At 44.1% G+C, this 20,223-nt stretch overlaps 1 protein-coding gene across 2 annotated transcripts in view; it reads right to left on the bottom strand.

The window, feature by feature from the left end:
* The window catches only part of MCM8 (minichromosome maintenance 8 homologous recombination repair factor), a 72,755-nt gene that overhangs the window by 4,003 nt on the left and 48,529 nt on the right, over positions 1 to 20,223 (bottom strand). The window contains exons 10-16 of one of the 2 annotated variants that reach the window (XM_068232500.1): positions 19,485 to 19,683; positions 17,093 to 17,123; positions 12,016 to 12,156; positions 11,675 to 11,816; positions 7,243 to 7,438; positions 3,307 to 3,526; positions 518 to 727 (exon numbers count right to left, since the gene is read on the bottom strand). In XM_068232500.1, the coding sequence (XP_068088601.1) occupies positions 518 to 727; positions 3,307 to 3,526; positions 7,243 to 7,438; positions 11,675 to 11,816; positions 12,016 to 12,156; positions 17,093 to 17,123; positions 19,485 to 19,683 (1,139 nt within the window). The remainder of the gene's footprint in view (positions 1 to 517; positions 728 to 3,306; positions 3,527 to 7,242; positions 7,439 to 11,674; positions 11,817 to 12,015; positions 12,157 to 17,092; positions 17,124 to 19,484; positions 19,684 to 20,223) is intronic. The other variant, XM_068232501.1, reaches the window with a different exon arrangement.

Here is a 20,223-nt window from a genome sequence, read left to right as displayed (position 1 = left end):
CCAAAGAGATCAGCAGGGCTGCCAGGCAACTGGCATTGTTTAAATGGGAATTAATATGGCAGCCTCTCACTTCAGGTGTTCTTTAAAAGTTTCAAACCGATACAATGACAATGAACCTCAGATGTACTAATGGCACAATGAATACATTCACATACAGCATCCTCTCTGTTGCAAATGGAAATATACAGACATAGCAGGAAAGACAATAAAAGGATAAGGTCAAGGGCATCCGTTATCTTTGCTTTTATTCTCTGAACAAAGCACAATGTAAGGTTTTCTGTAAATTGTATTTAAATAATAATTAACTCTGTTGTAACCGGAGATGACCTGATTACCATGGTCTCTTTATCTGGCAAATCACAGGTAATTATCCAGCGCTAAAGCTCTCATTTAGTTTAGTGATACTCAAAAGCTCAATTAATCATAGAAATTGAATAAGTACGATGTGCGAGCCTAACCTCTCTGTACACAGAGGGGAGGGACATACAGTAAGCGCTCTACAGAGGTTTTCCTGTACCTCTGTTAGTCGGATTAGAGACTCCAGCTGCCGCGTGGTGATTGGAGTGCTGTCGATGCCTTGGTTCTGTTTCCTCAGCTCCAGGTAAAAGTTCTGGAGGATCAGAGCAGCATCAGGGGAAAGCTTAGGATGAACATACTGCCGGGCATAACCAATGTACTTCCTTAGCAGCTGGTGCGGGATTGGATCAAATTGTTCGCCTGGTCGAAGCTATATTAAAACGTAAACAATATCAGTATTCATTTTAGTCAAAAAAAGGATCTATGCATGATTTCATACATATCTCCCAATATTCCTCCATACTGAGTTACAACAGTCCTTGGTTAAAGTGGAACTCCAGTGAAAATAATGTAATAAAAAAAAAAAAGTCCTTCATTTTTACAATAATTATGTATAAATGATTTAGTCAGTGTTTGCCCATTGTAAAATCTTTCCTCTCCCTGATTTACATTTTGACATTTATCACATGGGGACATTTTTACTGCTGGCAGGTGATGTCACTGGAAGTAGCTGCTGCTTGCTTTTTTGGCAGTTGGAAACAGCTGTAAACCGCTATTTCCCACAATGCAACGAGGTTCACAGACAGGAAACTGACAAGACATGGTCTTCACAGTTTCCTGTGGGAGAGGTTTCACCATAATATCAGCCATACAGAGCCCCCTGATGATCTGTTTGTGAAAAGGAATAGATTTCTCATGTAAAAGGGGGTATCAGCTACTGATTGGGTTAAAGTTAAATTCTTGGTTGCGGTTTCTCTTTAAGTATGGGAGGGGTTGGAGGGGGGGGGGGGTCACATGACCCTGCTCTCTTGAGTGGGCAGCCACAATTATCTTGGGCGCTTGGAGTCTAAGGGGTGTGGCAGTACTTGGAGGAGCTGTCTGCGCTTCAACATGCTTGTGGCGCTCTCTGCTCTGCTCCCCTTTTAGTGTAGCTCACAAGTCATGTTATTTTATTACTTTTGCAGCTGTGCTGTTAGGAATCTGGTCATGCCACTTCCTGCCTGCTGGTGGCAGCATTGTGTTGAACTCTGATGAACTTCCTTTTTATCCACCAGCAGGTGGCTCTGGGGACTTTGTGCATCCTGAACTTTCATTGTTCCACTACTAGGTGGCTCTATATGCTGTCTGGAGTAGTGATGGGAATTCCGTCTCTTCTTGGAGAATCGGCTCTTCTGAATCGGCTTCCATTAAAGAGCCAGCTCTTACGGCTCTGAATCGGCTCTTGATTAAATATCACTAGACACCACTCAGAATCGGAGTAAAGGCCCCGCCCCCGTCTCCATGACAACTCCAGACTGCTTCTCTGACTGGGGCAATCCCTCCTGCTACTGCTCTGCTCCGCCCCATACACTTCTACAAGCTGCAAGAGGAGGACTACATCTCCCAGCATGCCTCAGCGCCCTTTATTACACAGCAAATCAGAGCTGTGTGGGGTGGCTGAGGCATCGGCTCTTTCAAAACTGAGAACCGGCGAACAACCCATCACTAGTCTGGAGACAGCTCTGCCAATGCATGCGTTGCTCTCTATGTACTTGGCTTCAATCATGCAGCAGGTGTGTCCTCCTTATATAAGAGCCCTGCAAGGAGCAACCTGTGCCAGAACTTTGTGCTCCCAAGCTTGAGTATCTGGACAACCCTGGTTCTCTGGTATTCTGTATTCCTATATCTGTTACCATTACTGAACCTAGATTCTGTCTGACCTCGATTACTGCCTGCTCCTTTTGTACCGTGATTGCTCAATTGTTGCTGAATTTATGCTTTGTTCTGACCGTGACTTCTGCTTACCTTCTTGTACTGCGATTGGTGTATATATTCATCCTGTGTATATGTGTGTATATCCTGTATATATTTAGTTAGATAGATGGTTTGGGGGTTTGCACCTTGCCTTGTTTGTATGGTGTATGCATGTGGTGGTTGTCTCCTTGTATATAGTTGCCACCGCATTTCCTGTGTTGTACATAGTTTTGTTATGCATGTAGTCACATTGAATTTGCATAATATTGTATGCACAATTGTAAACATTTTTGCACAGTATTTCCTTGTCTCAGTGTCTGTGTTGCTGCAAACTGCGATAAATCCAAGTTTCTCCATTCAGGTTTGTAACATGTGCAATGTTTGCAAGAGTTAAGGAGTCTTTCCTTTGGAGGGTAATTGTGGATGGCTCTCCCAGGTGATGGCCACTCTGGGGTTTATGATGATCAATGAGATGCAAATAATCTTGATTTGATGCAGGATTATGCAAATTTTGCATGTAAATTTACGGTATGCAGCTTGAAAATAGACCAATTGAATTTTACCTCAGCAGGATTTGATTGGTTTATTTTTAAGCTGCATACAAAAATGTGCTTAATACTGCATCAATTCAAAATTTCGACATTTTTCCATTGACCAACTCCTTTTAGTGGTAGAAAGAGGCAATGTAGTTGGTTTTGGCCCTGCGGATGCAATTTGCACATGCTGTGCCTTTAAATTTGCAGAGAGGCTTTACTGCAATCATAAGTCAGGTGATGCTTGGTTATGAGAACCATGCTAATCCTGTGTAGCACTTCGAGTCTAACCACTATTGATGCTGCTCTCCCACACAGCCGCCTATGCTATAACCCAGAAAGCCTAGTGCTGATACAACAACACTGCAATTTTCTGCTACATCACCATGCGTAGGCTCACCCTCATCGCTATTCCAAATGGAAGGGGAAGGTTAATGGCTTCTACAGCCCAAGAACCCCCTGCCCCCCCCCCCCCCCACACACACACACACACACACCGAATTAGTAGCTACAGTACAAATACCTTTAACCTCTCCTTTAAAGGCCTCTCTGAGGGCACCTCTAGCACAGAGATGTTGGAAGCCTGAGACTCTGTGCGGGTTACAGTTGCGCCACATAAGATGTCCTTTGGTCCTGCTCTCATGGCCATCACATGTTCTGAGAGTAAATGATCATGGTCCACATCTGGGGTGTCCAGCAAGATGAACACCAAGTCAAATCGAGACAATAAGGCACTTCCCAGTCTGCAGAGAGAAGCAGAGGATACTGAGTTTACTGTTTAAGAATGTATATGGGGAATTGTAAAATATACCCTGAAGAGAAGAAAAAAAAAACAATTGATTAAGCCCACGGTGGGATAGATTACTTATCGTTAGCTTCCTGCTGCTGCTCATTGTCTTCGAGGTCCCTCTAGTTCCAATTTTCTCACCAGCCTCCTGGAACTTACCCCTAGCAGTGACAAGCAATTCTGAATTGTGAGTGTGCAAGTACCGACCCCACACATACGCAGTGAAAGAATGTGCCTAAAGGGATACAGAAGCCTATAAAAAAAAAAAAAAAAAAAAGTTTCTTACCTGGGGCTTCCACCAGCCCCTTGCAGCCATCCTGTGCCCGCGCAGCCACTCACCAATGCTCTGGTCTTAGGAGGCTTAAATATCCCTTTAAGGACGAGCTGTTGTGCACGCCAGGTTCGGCACTCACACATGCGCAGTTCTGAATTGCTCATCACTGCTGGGGGGGAAGACGTGCTCATGGATGAGTGCTTCCTTCTGTTATGCACGCCTCCTTTGGTACTTGCGCATGCGCAGTTTTGAATCACTCATCACTGCTAGGGGGAAAGAAGTGCTCATGGACGAATGCTTCCTTTTGTAGTGCACGCCCCCTTTGGTACTTGCGCATGTGCAGTTCTGAATCGCTCATCACTGCTGGGGGGTGAAGAAGTGCTCATGGACGAGTGCTTCCATTTGTTCCGCACACGTGGTTCAGTACTCACACATGTGCAGTTCTGAATTGCTCGTCACTGCTAGGGGGGAATTTTTGGGAGGATATTTGATGGAGGATCTGGTCAAATATCCTCTCTCTCTGGAACTGGAGGGACTCCAAAGACAAGGAGCAGCATCAGGAGGCTAAGGAATAGGTAATGTAGCCCATCCTGGGCTTAATTCATTTTTTCCTGATTAGAGTGTCCCTCAATGACAAACTCGATTGTTCAATCTTATCAAATCTATACAGCAGAAGGGTAAATGGTGCCACTGAAAATGATTGATGAGGTTAAAATGAGTTTTCTTCAAATTATATTTTAAAGTCTATTATCTCCCTAACTTTCTGCACCCTGAATATACAATGGATTGAATATACAGTAGGCGTAAAGCTACTACAATCTGACATTAACCTGTAGGTGTCACTCTAAGCATGATCATTCAAGCCAGAGGCATAGGCGAAAATTCAGACTTCTCAGAGCTTGTCAGTGGGGTCACTATACATCAGATAAACAGGCAGTTTGCTGAAGCTAGGCACACATTTGGTAGATGCGGAAATGACTGAAATTTTTTTTATTTGCCAATATTAGATCTGATCTTAGGAGAGATCTGATCTAATATCATTTGCACCACCACAGCCACAATTCACCACCAAAGTTGAAAGAATTATCAGCACTCCTAAGGTGCCCATTAACGGTACCATCTAACGATTGATCCGATTAGTGATTGATCAAAATGATCAATCAGGCACACAAGCCGGTACAAAAATATTATACAATCTGATCCAAACAGCGGAATAGTTACGAAAAAACGGATCAACAGAATGATACATTGATTATTCGTTGTTGATCGGTACCACTAACGATATCTAATCAGATCAATCGTTTGGGAGAGTGTACCGCTAATGGGCACCTTTAAAGAGGACCTGAACTCAGACCCTCCTCTCTGCTCTAAAAGATAAGCAACAGCATAATAACCTTTAAAGAAAAACATTTCTTGTTACAGCTGAAACAAATCCTATAATAAATCTGCAGTGTGTCTACTTCCTGCTTTCATGAAGGCAGAGATAGGGTTAACATCCTGTGTTTACAAATGAGCTGCTCTGCCGAGACAGCCAGCTGACACAGCTAAGAGATCAAATTACAGTGGTGATTAGTCACAGATGAGGGGGAATTAGACAGGCTAAACTTGCTAAATATATACAGGGTGCATTTCTCTCTGTTTTCTTTCTGTTCTGTGCAAAAGTTCAGGTCCATATTAAGAAAAGGACAATCGGTGTCTATATGATTGTGGTGTTCTTCACAGAAAGGCGTTTCTCTATCATTGTTTAAGATTCAAAACTCCCCACCAATTCCGAACTCTAAACTGGCAGATCAGCATATGCTTGCCACCAGTTTTGATTACAGTACACCACTGCCTAGAAGGCTTATATGCCATATCAGAGGTCAGGATTGGTGGCGAGTTTTGTGTCTTGGGGGGGAGGGGGTCCTTTCTTTGGTTAAAAGTGGTGGAGGAAAACAACGTTTTGTGTGATGAGAACCTGTCACTGAGCAGATTGGAATCAACTATAGACCGGAATCAACTATAGAGGCTGATCTGACAGATTTAGGACTAGTCCATCTCCACATGGGAGATTCTCAGTATTTTCTTTATGCTTTACAAAAGCACTCTCTGGATAGGAATGATACAAAGATGCCATCCAGCTAGTAGAACCTCAGTTATCTGTAACTCAACTAACCAGCACAAATCACTGGCAGTACTCACAGTGGCGAGAGGCAACTTCTTAGGCAGCTTGTGGGATCTGCTGTGCTTAAAGACTGGGTTCCATGGCTCTACCAAGTTAATATACTTTAAATTACTGTATTTTAACATTTAATAAAGAGTTTATGGTATGTATATAGAGTGAGGTATAGTGCTGTATTAGCCTATTCTTTAACCACTTGAGGTCCGTAGGCTTACACCCCCTAGTGACCAGGCCATTTTTCACATTAGAGGGCTGTGCAGCTTTGTCGGCGTGCTGCAAAGCCCTACAATTCATCACACAAATTCATTTTTCCTCCCTTTATTGTCCTTAATAGGACATGCTTTTGGAGGATTCTGATCGCTGCTGCAATCTTGTGGTTTTTTTTTTTTAATTTAAAAAAGGGAGGCTTTTCCCTCCCTCCTTTCTCCTGTGCCCTCCTAAATCGCCATGTGACATCGATCGGCACTCATCCCCACCTCTCATAGGCACCTATGACAGGCCACGCACCAGGAGCCGCTCTGAGGGACAGCCGAGTGTCCTTCGTACAGCGCTGCAGGAGATCGCAGCGCTGTACAAATGTAAACAAAGGGGAATATTTTCCCCTTTCGGCTCTAAACAGTCTGCTAGCCACCACCGCGGCTAGCAGGCTCAATGAACCGCCAGGGAACAATCGCGCATGCGCGTGAGTTCCCTGTTAAACTGCAGCTCCAGGACTTGACGCCAATCGGCGTTAGGCGGTCCTGGGGCTGCCGCGACGGTAACGCCCATCGGCGTGACACGGTAGTTAGGTAGATAACACTGAGTCTCAAGCAATCAGAAAGCACACTTATGCGGCATTTGCTCGATAACAGCAACTCTACTGATTTGATTTTTGGCAGTTGGACTGAGCAACTACCATTCAAAGGTGGCTGCTGGGGGATTTCCAAGAGTACATTTGACAGAGGGATCTGGTTAAATACAAACAGGACTGGGAACCGGAGGTACTCCAAATACAGCAGCTTTATGCTTTTGTGAATAAATAACTGAGACCCCCTATGAGGAGATGGTCTAGTCTAAAACCAGATCTGTCAGATCAGTTACATACTAAATAATTTGTCTTCAGATCTATTGACTGTTTAAAGTTGCCTAGAGCTTCCCAGTGAAAGGATTTGTAAGCTGATAACAGATCTGACTGGAGTCTTTATGCATAACTGACTGTTGCTGAAACATTCTGTCCATTAATAAGCCAGATACTTACTTGAGGTTCTCGGAGACGGTTTTGCCCTTGTTATAGTGTCCACCCACTGGGTTAGCAGCAGCGATGATAGATGTCCTAGCAGGTAAGCTGCAGACAATCCCAGCCTTGGCAAGACTAATGCTTTGCTGTTCCATAGCTTCTAGCAGAGCCTGGTGCTGATTCCCCATCTTATCAAACTCATCAATTCCACATATACCTGAGTGTTAAACAGCAACAAAAATAACAGAAATCACAACATACAAAAATGAAATGACAATTAATCTCATAACAATGATTAGTGTAACAAGAAGAAAATAAACTTTTTCCAAAGTAACTAATCAGATCATAATCCAAACTAGAAAACTGCAGCGTAGATATAATCACTAATAGCAGAAAAAGAAAACAACAACTTCAGTGCGTCATTTCAGTGAGCGCTGCGAGTCTAGCGGAACATCACCCCAGGCAACTAGAACACACAGTGGGTGGACGGACACTCAGCTAAGAGTGGAGGTGGTGGGCGGGCTGCAAGAGGTAAACAAAGCTGGGAATTTCTTACCAAAGGGTGAGCACAAACATTGTCTTGTTATTCTGTGGCCTTAGCTGCGTACACAGCCATAGCTGATGGGAGTGCCAGCAGCAATCTAGGCATACACGCTTTCCTGTGTGGAGAGTTGGCTGCAGAGCTTGTTTGTGTCTCTGGAGAAGCTTCCTGATCAGCCGATGTCAAATCATTTTTAAAGAGAACGTTTAAGGAAAACTGACTTACCTTAGGAGGGGGGAAGCCTCTAGGATCCTAATGAGGTTTACCCTATACTCCTGTGCAGCCACAATCCAGCACTGGAACCCCTGAAAGTCTGTTGGCGGATGCACGCAAGTAGTGCTTGCAGTGCATGGCGATATTTACCTTTGGGATCCAGCCCAGGCACAGTACAATCTTCCCCCTCGGGCTCCAGCAGAAATAGCCAAGCCCAATTGGGTAAGCTCTGCTGTGCAGGCATCGACCCGATCAGGCTCAGCTATTTCCGCCAGAGCCCAAGGGGGGAGATGGCACTGCACCTGCGCTGGATCCCAAAGGTAAATATTGTCGTCGGCTGCTGTCCGGGGGTCGCAGCGCTGAATCTGGACAGGAGGAAGGGGGAAGTCTCATTAGGATCCAGAGGCTTCCCTCTCCTGAGGCCAGTACCCCCCAGGGGCTCTTTTTCCAATTTTGCAATTACTCCTCACTTTTTTTTCTGCTGTGTGGAGGGAATGTGGGTAATTGCTGAAAAGGGAAAAGCCAGAGGGGTCTCTACCCACTTGCATTAGAGAGAGGAGGTGACCCAGCATCAGCGGTGAAGGGGAGGAGGGGCCGTCCCCAGCTTGCACACTGCAGCTCTGCTGTCCCCCCCCCTCATTGCACGGCCCCCAGTGTAATTACATTAATATATGGCGCAGCATTGTACCGAAGGGAATCGAAGAGTCAGGCTTTGTCTAAAACTTTCATTCACATAGCCTGACACTGTGCCGGACTATATCCATCAGCAGCGCCCATGTAATATTTATATAGCGGTGGATGGGGCTGGCGAGGATCAAAGTGCCAGACTTAGTCGAGTTGCCGACGCTGTGCCGGATTTTATCTGGGGCAGCCATTTTTCCTGTGTCGGACTATGTCAGACATTGGGTCTATACTGGAAAGTGCCATTGTTGGACATAGACACAGGTTCAGAAATGGTTACATTTTGTGGTCAGGAGACCAAAAACTGGACACATCATGCCCCACAATGTAGACAAGAGGACCCAGTTTCCACCTATGCTTTCTTTAATTTAACAAATCATAGCAAAAATGACAAGCGTTCCAGACACTAAGCCTTTCTCAAGTGCTGAGCTCAGCACTACATTTCAGCCTTGTGCCCGAAATGTTATGCATTTTTGCTATGATACTCTAAATTAAAGAAAACATATTTTGCATACATTCAGGTGGAGACCCGGTCATCTTTTCTACATTGCAATGCATTTTTACACCCTAGTTGGATCTGGGTGTGGACAGATTAACTCCCTGGTGAATGAAGTAAAGCAGTGTGAGAAATGGGTCTACCTGTTGTGTTTACAACTTCATGTCCCACAGACAGTCAAGCTGCAATCCCCTCAAAGAGATTCAGCCTGTAGCCTCCCCCTTCCATGTTGAACAGTGGGATGATGCAATCTGGATACCAGCAGCAGTATCTTAACCCACAATGAAGAAAATTCAGCCCCTAGAATCTGTTGGTTCTAGTCATGTGATTTAGATTTTTAGCTGCAGAAACCTCATTTTACAATAAAAGGTAACATTTGAGCACCCTGGTTACTAAGCTAAGGGGAATAAGGTATATGAAAAATGCAGGATTAGGTTTTTAGAAACTTACTGAAATATAAATGTGATGTTAACAAACTGAGACGGGACCCAGGTCCAACCTATAAAGAGAAACTACATCTATTGGTGGATAAGGATTTAAAAAATGGTTTGATTAATTCTGCAGAGGCAAAGTACTTAGAACCATCTTTTATAAGAACACCGGTTATTTATTATCTTCCCAAGGTGCATAAAGATGCCTTACATCCTCCAGGTCATCCAATTGTCAGCGGTATCGATCAATAACCTACAGGATGGGAGAATTTATTGATACATTTCTGCAGCCTCTAGTTCTAGAGACGAGATCTTATTTAAGGGACACCAAACATGTTATAAATGTATTGCAGGATCTAATATTAGAGAACCCCCCTTTCCTAGTGACTGCGGATGTAACATCGTTGTACACTCTAATAGGACATGCAGAAGAGCTGGAAGCCATAATCTAATATTTAGAAAAATGTGGATTATATTCTGGAGACCAAATATCTTTTATGGTAGAATGCACAGATTTTGCATTAAAACATAACTATTTCTGGTTTGGGGGGTGGGGGTGGGGAGTATTATCTCCAAAAGGTAGGTGTAGCTATGGGGGCCAAGTTTGCCCCCAGTATGGCTAATTTGTTTATGGCCAGGTGGGAGGAGCGCGTCGTCTGAGGCCCCTCCTCCTGGGCTCCTTCTGTGGAGGTGGTACATAGACGACGTGCTCTTCATATGGGAAGGAGATTAATTATCCCTTAATTCTATTGTTGGAAATTTAAATACCAACTCATTAAATATTAAGTTGACCCGTGAATACAGTAAAGAATCTTTAAATTTAAAGATTAATATGAATGAAGAAAAAGTGAGTACAAGTACGTACTTCAAACCGACCGACAGGAATAGTTATATTCCTGTCGGAAGTTGTCACCATAACTGGATAAAAGCAGCCCCTAAGGGGCAATTTTTGAGATTATTAAGAAACTGTAGCTATAAAGAGGATTTTAAATTTGAAGAGCGTGGTGTTCTTATTGCTGGGTTGGACGGCTCTCTGCACTTTTTGAAAAACTGTGTATTCTTTTGGGTCCCTGTAAAAAGGGCCCATATGTGAGTATTTGTTCTTTTATTGATTTTATCAATATTAAAATTGTTGCTATCTAAAGAAAGATACGCTTAGATCGGTTTTATTATTTTATCTGCTTTAAACTGCTGAACTTGGTGTGTGGAGACGAATACACTGTACGCTGAGGCGGGGGAGGCCAAGCAGGAGAGAGACCAGCTGCAGGCCTGTTTAAGCCATACATAGACCCTGTAACTAAGGTCTATGTCCCTCTGGTAAGCGTGTTCTTTTAAATTCATTGGTGATGGTGGAAGTTTTTCACTGAGAAGCAGCGCTGAAGCGTTGATTGAAGTTTTTAAGACAGGCATTGCTAGACTTTTAGCTGCTGTTTTTGAATTTATGTTTGGATGGTGTAATGGTTAAGGGCTCTGTCTCTGACGCAGGAGACCAGGGTTCGAATCTCGGCTCTGCCTGTTCAGTAAGCCAGCACCTATTCAGTAGGAGACCTTGGGCAAGTCTCCCTAACACTGCTACAGCCTATAGAGCGCACCCTAGAGGCTGCAGCTCTGGCACTTTGAGTCCGCCAAGAGAAAAGCACGATATAAATGTTATTTGTCTTATCTAATTTTGGAACTAGAGTGCTGATATATTTATAGATTGTTGATGCAATCTGGATACCAGCAGCAGTATCTTAACCCACAGCAAAGAAAATTCAGCCCCTAGAATCTGTTAGTTCTAGTCATGTGATTTAGATTTTTAGCTGCAGAAACCGCATTTCACAAAAAAAGGTAACATTTGAGCACCCTGGTTACTAAGCTAAGGGGAATAATGTATATGAAAAATGTAGGATTGGGTCTTTAGAAACCTACTGAAATATACATGTGATGTTAACAAATTGAAAAATGTGACTTTTTTTTTTTTATAAAGTAAATTTTGTTCAGATGGAAACTCTATACAAACTCTGACGCACACAGGCCCTTACAGGTGAGCCTTTGGAGTTTGCTACACTTTGTAAACAGTCATTTTGAAGTAACAAATCATTGTCATACCTTGGTCTCCCAAGACAAGAGCCCCAGCTTCCAAACCAAAGTCTCCGGTGGCACTGTCTCTGGACAGAGTGACTGTCAGTCCCGAGGTGGTGGTTGTGTTTCCACAAACAAAGATTCCACGAGGGGCCACATTACACACAGCCTGCCAATACAAAAATGGGCATTAATGGACAATACATATTAATGGAATAATACATATCACATCACTCTCCCCCATAGAAACTAAACCTGAGCAAATCTGTTATAAGACAGAGGGGGAGCCCAACTATCCTAGATTTCTGCTGCCCTAGACATGGGACAGCATGGCCTTCCCAAAAATTAGGGAGTGTGTGTTACCATACCTGTAACATCTGACTTTTCCCCAGACCAGGATCTCCAACCACTAGGATATGCGGATCTCCTCGAATAGGAATTCTGTTCTTGTCATCCACATACTTTTGACATCCTCCAAAAAGTGCAAGAGTCAGCCCTGCTTTCACTACCTGTGAGGTAAGATAAAGAAGTAAATTGCATAGTTGTCTATATAAAAAAAAAAAAAGTCTATTAGGTTCAACTGAAGCATATGAATTGTGATACAAAGGTACATACATGTCCGTGTCTTGTATTTCAGATCATATAGTATTGTAACATTGTTTTTTTAGGCCCCTTTCCCACTGCCGCGTTTGCATTGCGTTATTCTTTTTTACCGCAGGGTGACGATAAAGCAATCAAAGTCTATGGGACAGTTCATACTGGATGCGATTTGATGCGGTGGAAGTAGGCAATTTAACTCTAGGGCAACAGCAGATTATGGGCCAGCATCTGCGGTGACGTACGTTGGCTGGACGTTAGTTATATAGTTAGTTTGGTTGAAAGAAAACCAATCGTCCATTAAGTCCAACCAGAAAATAAATAAATAAAACACCACCCTGAACCTACACATCACAATTGATCCAGGGGAGGGCAAAAAACCCTACCAGGTCTGGGCCAATTAGCCTTAAAAGGGAAAAATTCCTTCCCGACTCCAGATGGCAGTCAGATAAATCCCTGGATCAACTGGATCCCTGGATCAACTCTTCCAGGAATTACCTATCAACTATAGCCGTGGATGTCCTTCAATGCAAGGAAAGCATCTAAGCCCTCTTTAAATGCAGATATAGGGTTTGCCATAACTACTTCCTGAGGTAAGATATTCCAGATTTTAACCACTCTCACTGTAAAGGACCCCTTTCTAAATAGATGGCAAAAACTTTTTTCCTCCGTATGCAGATTATGTTCCCTTGTCCGTTGTACAACCCTAGGGACAAAAAGTCATGTAAGTCCATGGTCCTGCAGATATTTTAAACTTTTTCTCAGTAGCTTCACGGTGCACAGGCACAGTAGCAACATTTTTCAGTACACTTGCTTGCAATACGTATTCCTGCCACAGGAATTGAGAGGTAGAGAGCCTCAATTATGGTATGTTTTGCTAACATGAATTACATTAACGCACATTTCCACAGGTATCCACGAGGCTTGTTTTTAGCGTTGTGGTGCCATGTGATCATCGGATTGTGCCGCAATGAAACCACTGGTTGCTGATGTGAAAACGGCCTTACTTGTTGACATTTTAAATAAAAAGTAGGAAAAAAATAATGTATGAATGTAATAAATCTAGAAATGGGCCGTAAAATAACACAATAAAATATAGTTATCAGTTATTACATTGTGCTGGGTATAAAAAAAAACTGCAACAAAGGTGTCTGTTATATTACACATATAACATAACAAAGAAGAACACCAAACTTTAGTGGGGCACAAAAGATCGATATATTCTCCACAGTGGATGATCAATGTGTAACCTGCCTTTATAAAAAAAAAATGTACAGAGATACGCACATGGCAGTGTATGTTATAGTACGCCAGACACAGCAGGAGCCAGCAGTGGCATAACTACAATTAATGGGACGCCCCAAATTTTTTATGACCTCCACCCCCTAATTTTCCCACCCCTTCCCTTGGTGCCCTTCATGGCCTGGGGGTGCAACTTACAAGGGTCATAAAACAAGAGCGGGCATTATTATCGTCACACCCAAACTGTAGCCACAAAACACCTGATCTGGAGGATGGAGCCCTGTATTAGAGGAAGGAAATATTAGTAGTTGGGGTCCCCAACAGCTCTAGGCCCCCCTGTGGTCGCAGGCACTGCTCCTCTAAAGTTACACCCCTAGGAGCTAGCAAGCCTCTAAGCATACGGGGGAAAGACCTTGGAAAACCTGTATGCCCAGTATAGGCAAATTTGAGTGTTTTTGTGATCAATCAGTTTTCAACATTCTGATATTACCACTGAGAGATTTACAATAATACATTTACTTCAATTACTCTCACGTATCTTCAAGCGACTGTGCTTCAGTTTCCCTTATTGAAAAGGTTGTCTCCAGGCAACACGATGGGTTAGTTACCATTCCCATCGATTGTAGCCTTGTCAAATCCAATCCGAAAAAAAAGGTTTATCGGCAGGAATAAACACATGTAGCATTGCCAAAGCAAAGCATTAGCATGGGAGGGGGTGGTTTTGGGAGTAGAGGCATTGGGAGGGTATAGGGCACAGTATAGGGGGTATACAGTATATGAAGGTGGAATCTGGGATGTGAGTGGAGAGACTCAGGAAGTGGGTGGTCCTCACAGGTGCATATTTGATGCAGTGTAACAGGAAGTGGGCCTCATCCTCTAGGGCCCTCTGCCCACATTGCATGCATAGTCTCTCCTCCCGGTGCTTCCATGTCTGTGCAGCCCAGATTCCATCTACAGACTGTGGGTGCTCAGACGGTAAAGGTTCAGGGTCTGTCTATCTTCGGGGTGGTGTAGCCTTTCCAGGTACGGGGCCATTGTGTACTCCCTCTGCAGTGATTGGTAGACAGCGAGTTTCTGGGAGTTCTATATGTCATTCCTCTAGGTAGCTCTATGTCCCTTTGATTTGTGCTTTTTGTCAGGCTGTGTTGGGGATCCTGGCTGGATGCACTGCTGGTGCTTTGCTTCAGAGCACATGGTGTGGGGACTGGGTCCTGTTGTTCAGCAAGGTTTTATGGTGGTAAGTGCTGGGGCTGCTGTTCTGTATGTGCGCCCAGTATGAGAGCACCCCTGCTGGAAAGTCAGGCATAGTAGGAATCTGCCTTGCTAACCCCTGGCAAGCCGAATCTGAGTCTCTGAACTCTATCCAGACTGCCCATATACAGTATATGTAAATACCTCATGTTTATTTTATATTGAGCTCCCAGCAATAACTCATCTATGCTCGTAAGTGTATTAATCTCATGGAAGAGCTTCAATGTTGAAGGGGTTCTGGGCAGGACTGTGGAGCCAAAGTCAAGGAGTCGGAGCAATTTGTGGGTACCTGGAGTCAGAGTTGGTGATTTCATAAACTGAGCAGTCAGATGATTTAAGTACCGACTCCTCAGCCTTGGTTCTGGGGGTTCTCCATGGTCTGTTAACATGCAAACGAGACCCATTTAACATGAATTTAAAGATTTAATTTGTTTGCCTTTCTTATGGAGCCAGGTAGAATAGACCAGGATTTCTTAACCCAGTCCTCAAGTACCTCAAACAGTGCATTTTTGTGGAAATCTATAAAGGTAGTTAATGAGCTCTGCTGAGACACCGATTAGTTCACTTGTGAATGTTTTGTGGTTTTCTGCAAAACATGCCCTGTAGTGGGTACTTGAGGACTGAGTTGAGAAACCCTACTATTGACAACAAGGCTATCTCTGGAGTGCAGGGTAAACAGTTGTCATATAGGATGGTATGTAGTTCCAAAACCTTTGCCCAAAATGGTCTGTTTACCAAAAGTCCACCATATGTGAAAATGATCTCCTGGCACAAAATTACAGTGCCAACAAAGATCAGACCTCTGAGGGTTAAATTTGTGATTCCGGACATGTTCCCTGTACCACCTTGAAAATATTTTATAATTTCGCTCCTGAGCCAGAATGGAGGGGGGCATTTTATGGGACAAGATAAATGATTTCTAGATCTAAATGTTTTTTATCATTATTAATTGTATTTATAAAGCGCCAATATATTACGCAGCGCTGGACAATAGGGATACATACAGACCCATTTCTAGGGGTGGACCAAGAGCGTGACTGCCCTGAGTGCTATGAGGAGAGGGTGCAATGATGGAGGGGGGAGCCGCAGCCACACAGAGACTCTGACGCATGGAGAGCGGCCCGACTTCTCCCTCCCGTCCTCTCCCTGGGGCTTCCCTCCGTGATCCCACCTCTATGCAGAGCTAGCGCAGAGGGAAGCCTGGTAAGAGGAATTCACCTCGCTTCCCGTTACAAGCACTGCTCACTAGCCACTGGTCTTATCTCACCGTCTGCATAACCGCTTATACACGCTCTACTTCCAGGGTTTCTCCTTTTAATCAATACCAGTTGCCTGGCAGTCCTGCTGATCTGTCTGAATAACAAAGGAAACAAGATTGTGGCTAATCTTGTTTGTCAGAAACACCTGATCTGCATATGCTTGTTCAGGGTCTGTGGCTAAAAATATTAGAGGCAGAGGATCAGCAGGACAGCCTGACAACTGGTATTGCTTAAAAGGAAATAAATATGGCAACCTCCATATCCCTCTCACTTCAGTTGTCCTTTAAATAGAGTTTTAAGGATTTTACACTATACAGTCAGCTTATGTTTTTGAGTTGACGGGATCACAAGTTACTACGCTGGAGTTGATACTAACAGTGGAAAAGAATAATTTGTCTGAAGAGGGGAGGCCATAACTGCCCCAATGGTGCATTCAACCCTTTCAGTTGGGTCCACTGAATCCGGCAAGTGCGCCATGGTGGAGTGTGGTAGGGGCTTACCATCGATGGTGGAGGACCTTTGGTAACTACTTTGAGTACTGGAGTACTTTGAAAACGTAGTTGTCTGATGTCATAAGAATTCAAAGGGGACTTTATTATTGCTCTTTTTTCAGAACTTGCACATGAACCATCTACTGTGAAGGAAGTTTTTGATCTGCTGATGCCCCCCGTTCCCATGAGAAATGTATTCCTTTTCTCAAATGGATCATCAGGGGGCTCTGTATGGCTGATTTTGTGGTGAAACCCCTCCCACAGTGATGTCAGCACCTCACAGCACTGAGGTACTGACATCACACTGTGGGAGCCTTGTTGCATTGTGGGAAAAAACAGCGGTTTACAACTGCCAAAAGTGCAAGTATCGACATCACCTGCCAGCAGTAAAAATGTCACCATGTGATAAATGTCAGAATGTAAATCAGGGAGAAGATTTTACAATGGGCAAACACTGACTAAATACATAATTATTGTAAAAATTAAGCACTTTTTTTAATTACATTATTTTCACTGGAATTCCTCTTTAAGTTTTTATTTGTTAACACATACAATGCATTTACAGTTTGACAGTTCGGAATGTTTATATAACCACTGCTGCTCACCTCATGTCCATATATTGTAGGGCAAAGAGAGCTACAGGAAAAAAAGAAAAACAAAACATTAATTTACTCAGCGGACTAATAACCAAAATATCATTTGCTGTCCATTTATATGTGAAAAAAAGAATAAGGGATTCTAAACTGCCTGTTCCAGAAAGAGGAGCATCTGAGTTCAGCGCTATTGGATTGGGTACTGGTGAGATGTTTTAGCTACATGATGTAGGTTTTGGCAGTGCAATGTGATTGTCATTCTATCTCCCCCTTCACCGAACCATAATTTCTCCAGTTAATTAAAACTCCCTTCCTGACCTCAACCATCTGTTCCTTTGAGGTAAACCCACTTTCTGAAGACCAATCTAAGCTTTCTAACCATAACAGATAATACTAACCTCTGTCTGCCATATCCCCTAATCGTACATAGTACAAACCATACGTTACCTTTATTTCAGATATTCAGCACTGGCACCCAATCCAATGCCTCTCACACTTAATCTTCTCAGATGCCCAATCCACTGCCCTTCACTTATAACCTTATCTCACACCCAATCCACCACCCTGCTTTATCTTCTTAGGCACCAAATCCACCAACCGTTGTTCATAATCTTCTCAGGGACCTCAGCCCCTGCGCCCCTCACCTATAACCTTCTCTCACACCCAATCCACCACCCCTGCCTCATCTTCCCAGGCACCCAATCCACCACCCCTCATTCATAATCGTCTAAGGTATCCAATCCACCGCCCCTTGCCCATAATCTCCTCAGACACACATTCCATTATTCCTTGTTTTTCCCTGGCACCTGATCCACCATCCCTTGCTAATCTTTTCAGGCACCTAATCTTTCACCCCTTATTCTCAGGCACTCAATCCTGGATCCTTCGTTCTTCTCAGTCACCCAATCCACCACCCCAGGTCATAATCTTCTCAGTAACCCAATCATGCATCCCTCATGTTTCCCAGACACCCAATCCACTACCTCTTGCTCATGATGGCCTCAGGCACCCAATCCTGCCCCCGTTCTTTTTAGAAACCCAATCCACCACCCTTGGCTAACAATGTTCTTGGACACCCAGCTAGCCAAGCACCATTCAGCACTGTAGCATGTAGCAAGGTGGCTGCATGTTGTGATAAAATGCATAGCTACTCTCCAGGATACTGTTTACAGGCCCTAACATGTTAATTTTTAGTGCCAAACTCAGTAAATACTGTGTTATAACAAAAATTCCATTTAACCGATCACTTATTACCTACACTTTTAGTTTGTTTTTTGTTAATATAAATTGAAGTGAACCTCCAGACTAAAAATCTACTCAGCAGCACTGAAAAGGCTTGGTGTTTCTTTAAAGGGAAGGTTCAGGGACTGTATAAAAAAAATAAAAATCCAAATCCACTTACCTGGGGCTTCCTCCAGCCCGTAGCAGGCAGGAGGTGCCCTCAGTGCCGCTCTGCAGGCTCCCGGTGGCGAGCCCGACCTGGCCAGGCCGGCTGCCAGGTCGGGCTTCCTTTGCGCTCCAAAGTGCGTGTCACTCGTGCGTGCTGACGTCATCGGACGTCCTCCGGGCTGTACTGCGCAGGCTCAGTAGTTCTGAGCCTGCGCAGTACAGCCCGGAGGATGTCCGATGACGTCAGGGCGCACGAGTGACACGCACTTTGGAGCGCAGAAGAAGCCTGACCTGGCAGCCGGCCTGGCCAGGTCGGGCTCGCCACCGGAGACCACCGGGAGCCAGCGGAGTGGCGCCGAGGGCACCTCCTGTCTGCCACGGGCTGGAGGAAGCCCCAGGTAAGTGGATTTGGATTTTTTTTTTTATACAGCCCCTGAACCTTCCCTTTAACAGTTCCACAGCATCAGAACTTGGTCTTTCTTATCAAAGCATCATTTTTAGCTGTATTTTTAGCTAGGCTCCACCAATTAAAGAAAACTGCCCGGGCTTTTTTCCCCTGATGCTGTGCTAAGCATGATGGGATTTCCTATGTTGTTATTTGCATTGCCTAGCAACTGGGAGGGTTGATCAGCACACAGGACAGTTGGAACTGTGTCTCATGCTCCCTGTCACCTCCTTTCAACCAAAAGATGGCTGCCCTCATGAAATCAAACATTTGCCTGTTCTTTTAAAACATGGTGGGTAAGAGATTATATTACCTATCTATTTTAATGGACATAACTAATGTAACTTAATGACAGTATGTTTGTTTAGGCTGAAGTTCCTGTTTAAACTACAGAAAACAGTGAAGTTCTAAATATTCAACATCAGTGAAATGTGAAGAATTATGCCAGCAGGCTGCGGAGTCTGCAAAGCGAATGCCCAGTGATCTGTTTAACAGACACATAAATCATTGATATCAGCTCAGCAGAAGATAGAGCAGCAGCAGCTCTAATAATATCTCAGTAATACTTACTTCACTAACAGTTTGAGGAGATTGTCCTGTGCCTGGATCTCCTGGACGGCATACAAGTCTTTCAGGGAGAAGTCCATAGCGGCTCCATGGCTGCTGCTCTCCTCCGTGTCTTTAGCTTTGTGACCTTTGCTGTTGCTGATGGAGTTTGCCTCAATGTACAGCAGGAACATGCACTTATTGTTTTTATTCTTAAATCCTCCTACACAAAACCAGCAAGCATGGAATTAATTGTCCATCGAATGCAGGACTTTAAAGATGTTACACACCTACACAATTCCCTTTAACCCAACAGTAATTCTGCTCTGTACTAATTGATGCTCAACATGGTAGAAACAAGACCATTTTCTTATTTTATGGTGAAGCATTTGATTGATTTGATTGTGGGATTGGTATCAACCACTTTAGTACCAGCGGTCTCTGGCCCCTTAAAGACCATAGTCCGCTATCACCAAAAACCGGGGTTTACTGACGTCACTCCGCACGGAAATGCCGCTGTCACCATTCACCTGTCGCCCCAGCCCACTTGCTCTACTGACGCTATGACAGCAGAGCTCTGTGAGCCAGTCAGGAGCCGATTTCATTGGCTCCTGACCGTGTGATCAACGTGAGCCAATGAGATTGGATCACAGTGATCACAGGGTCAGAAGCCAATGAAATTGGCTCCTGACCATCTCACAGAGCTCTGCCGTCATACCAACGGCAGGGCGAGAGCAGCATGATTGGCGGTAGCGGTGGTGAG

The sequence above is a fragment of the Hyperolius riggenbachi genome, chromosome 4 (genome assembly GCF_040937935.1).
Source record: "Hyperolius riggenbachi isolate aHypRig1 chromosome 4, aHypRig1.pri, whole genome shotgun sequence".
NCBI classification, from domain to species: Eukaryota; Metazoa; Chordata; class Amphibia; order Anura; family Hyperoliidae; genus Hyperolius; species Hyperolius riggenbachi.
Note: the sequence above shows the minus strand (reverse complement) of the source record. Positions and strands in the feature narration are given on the sequence as shown.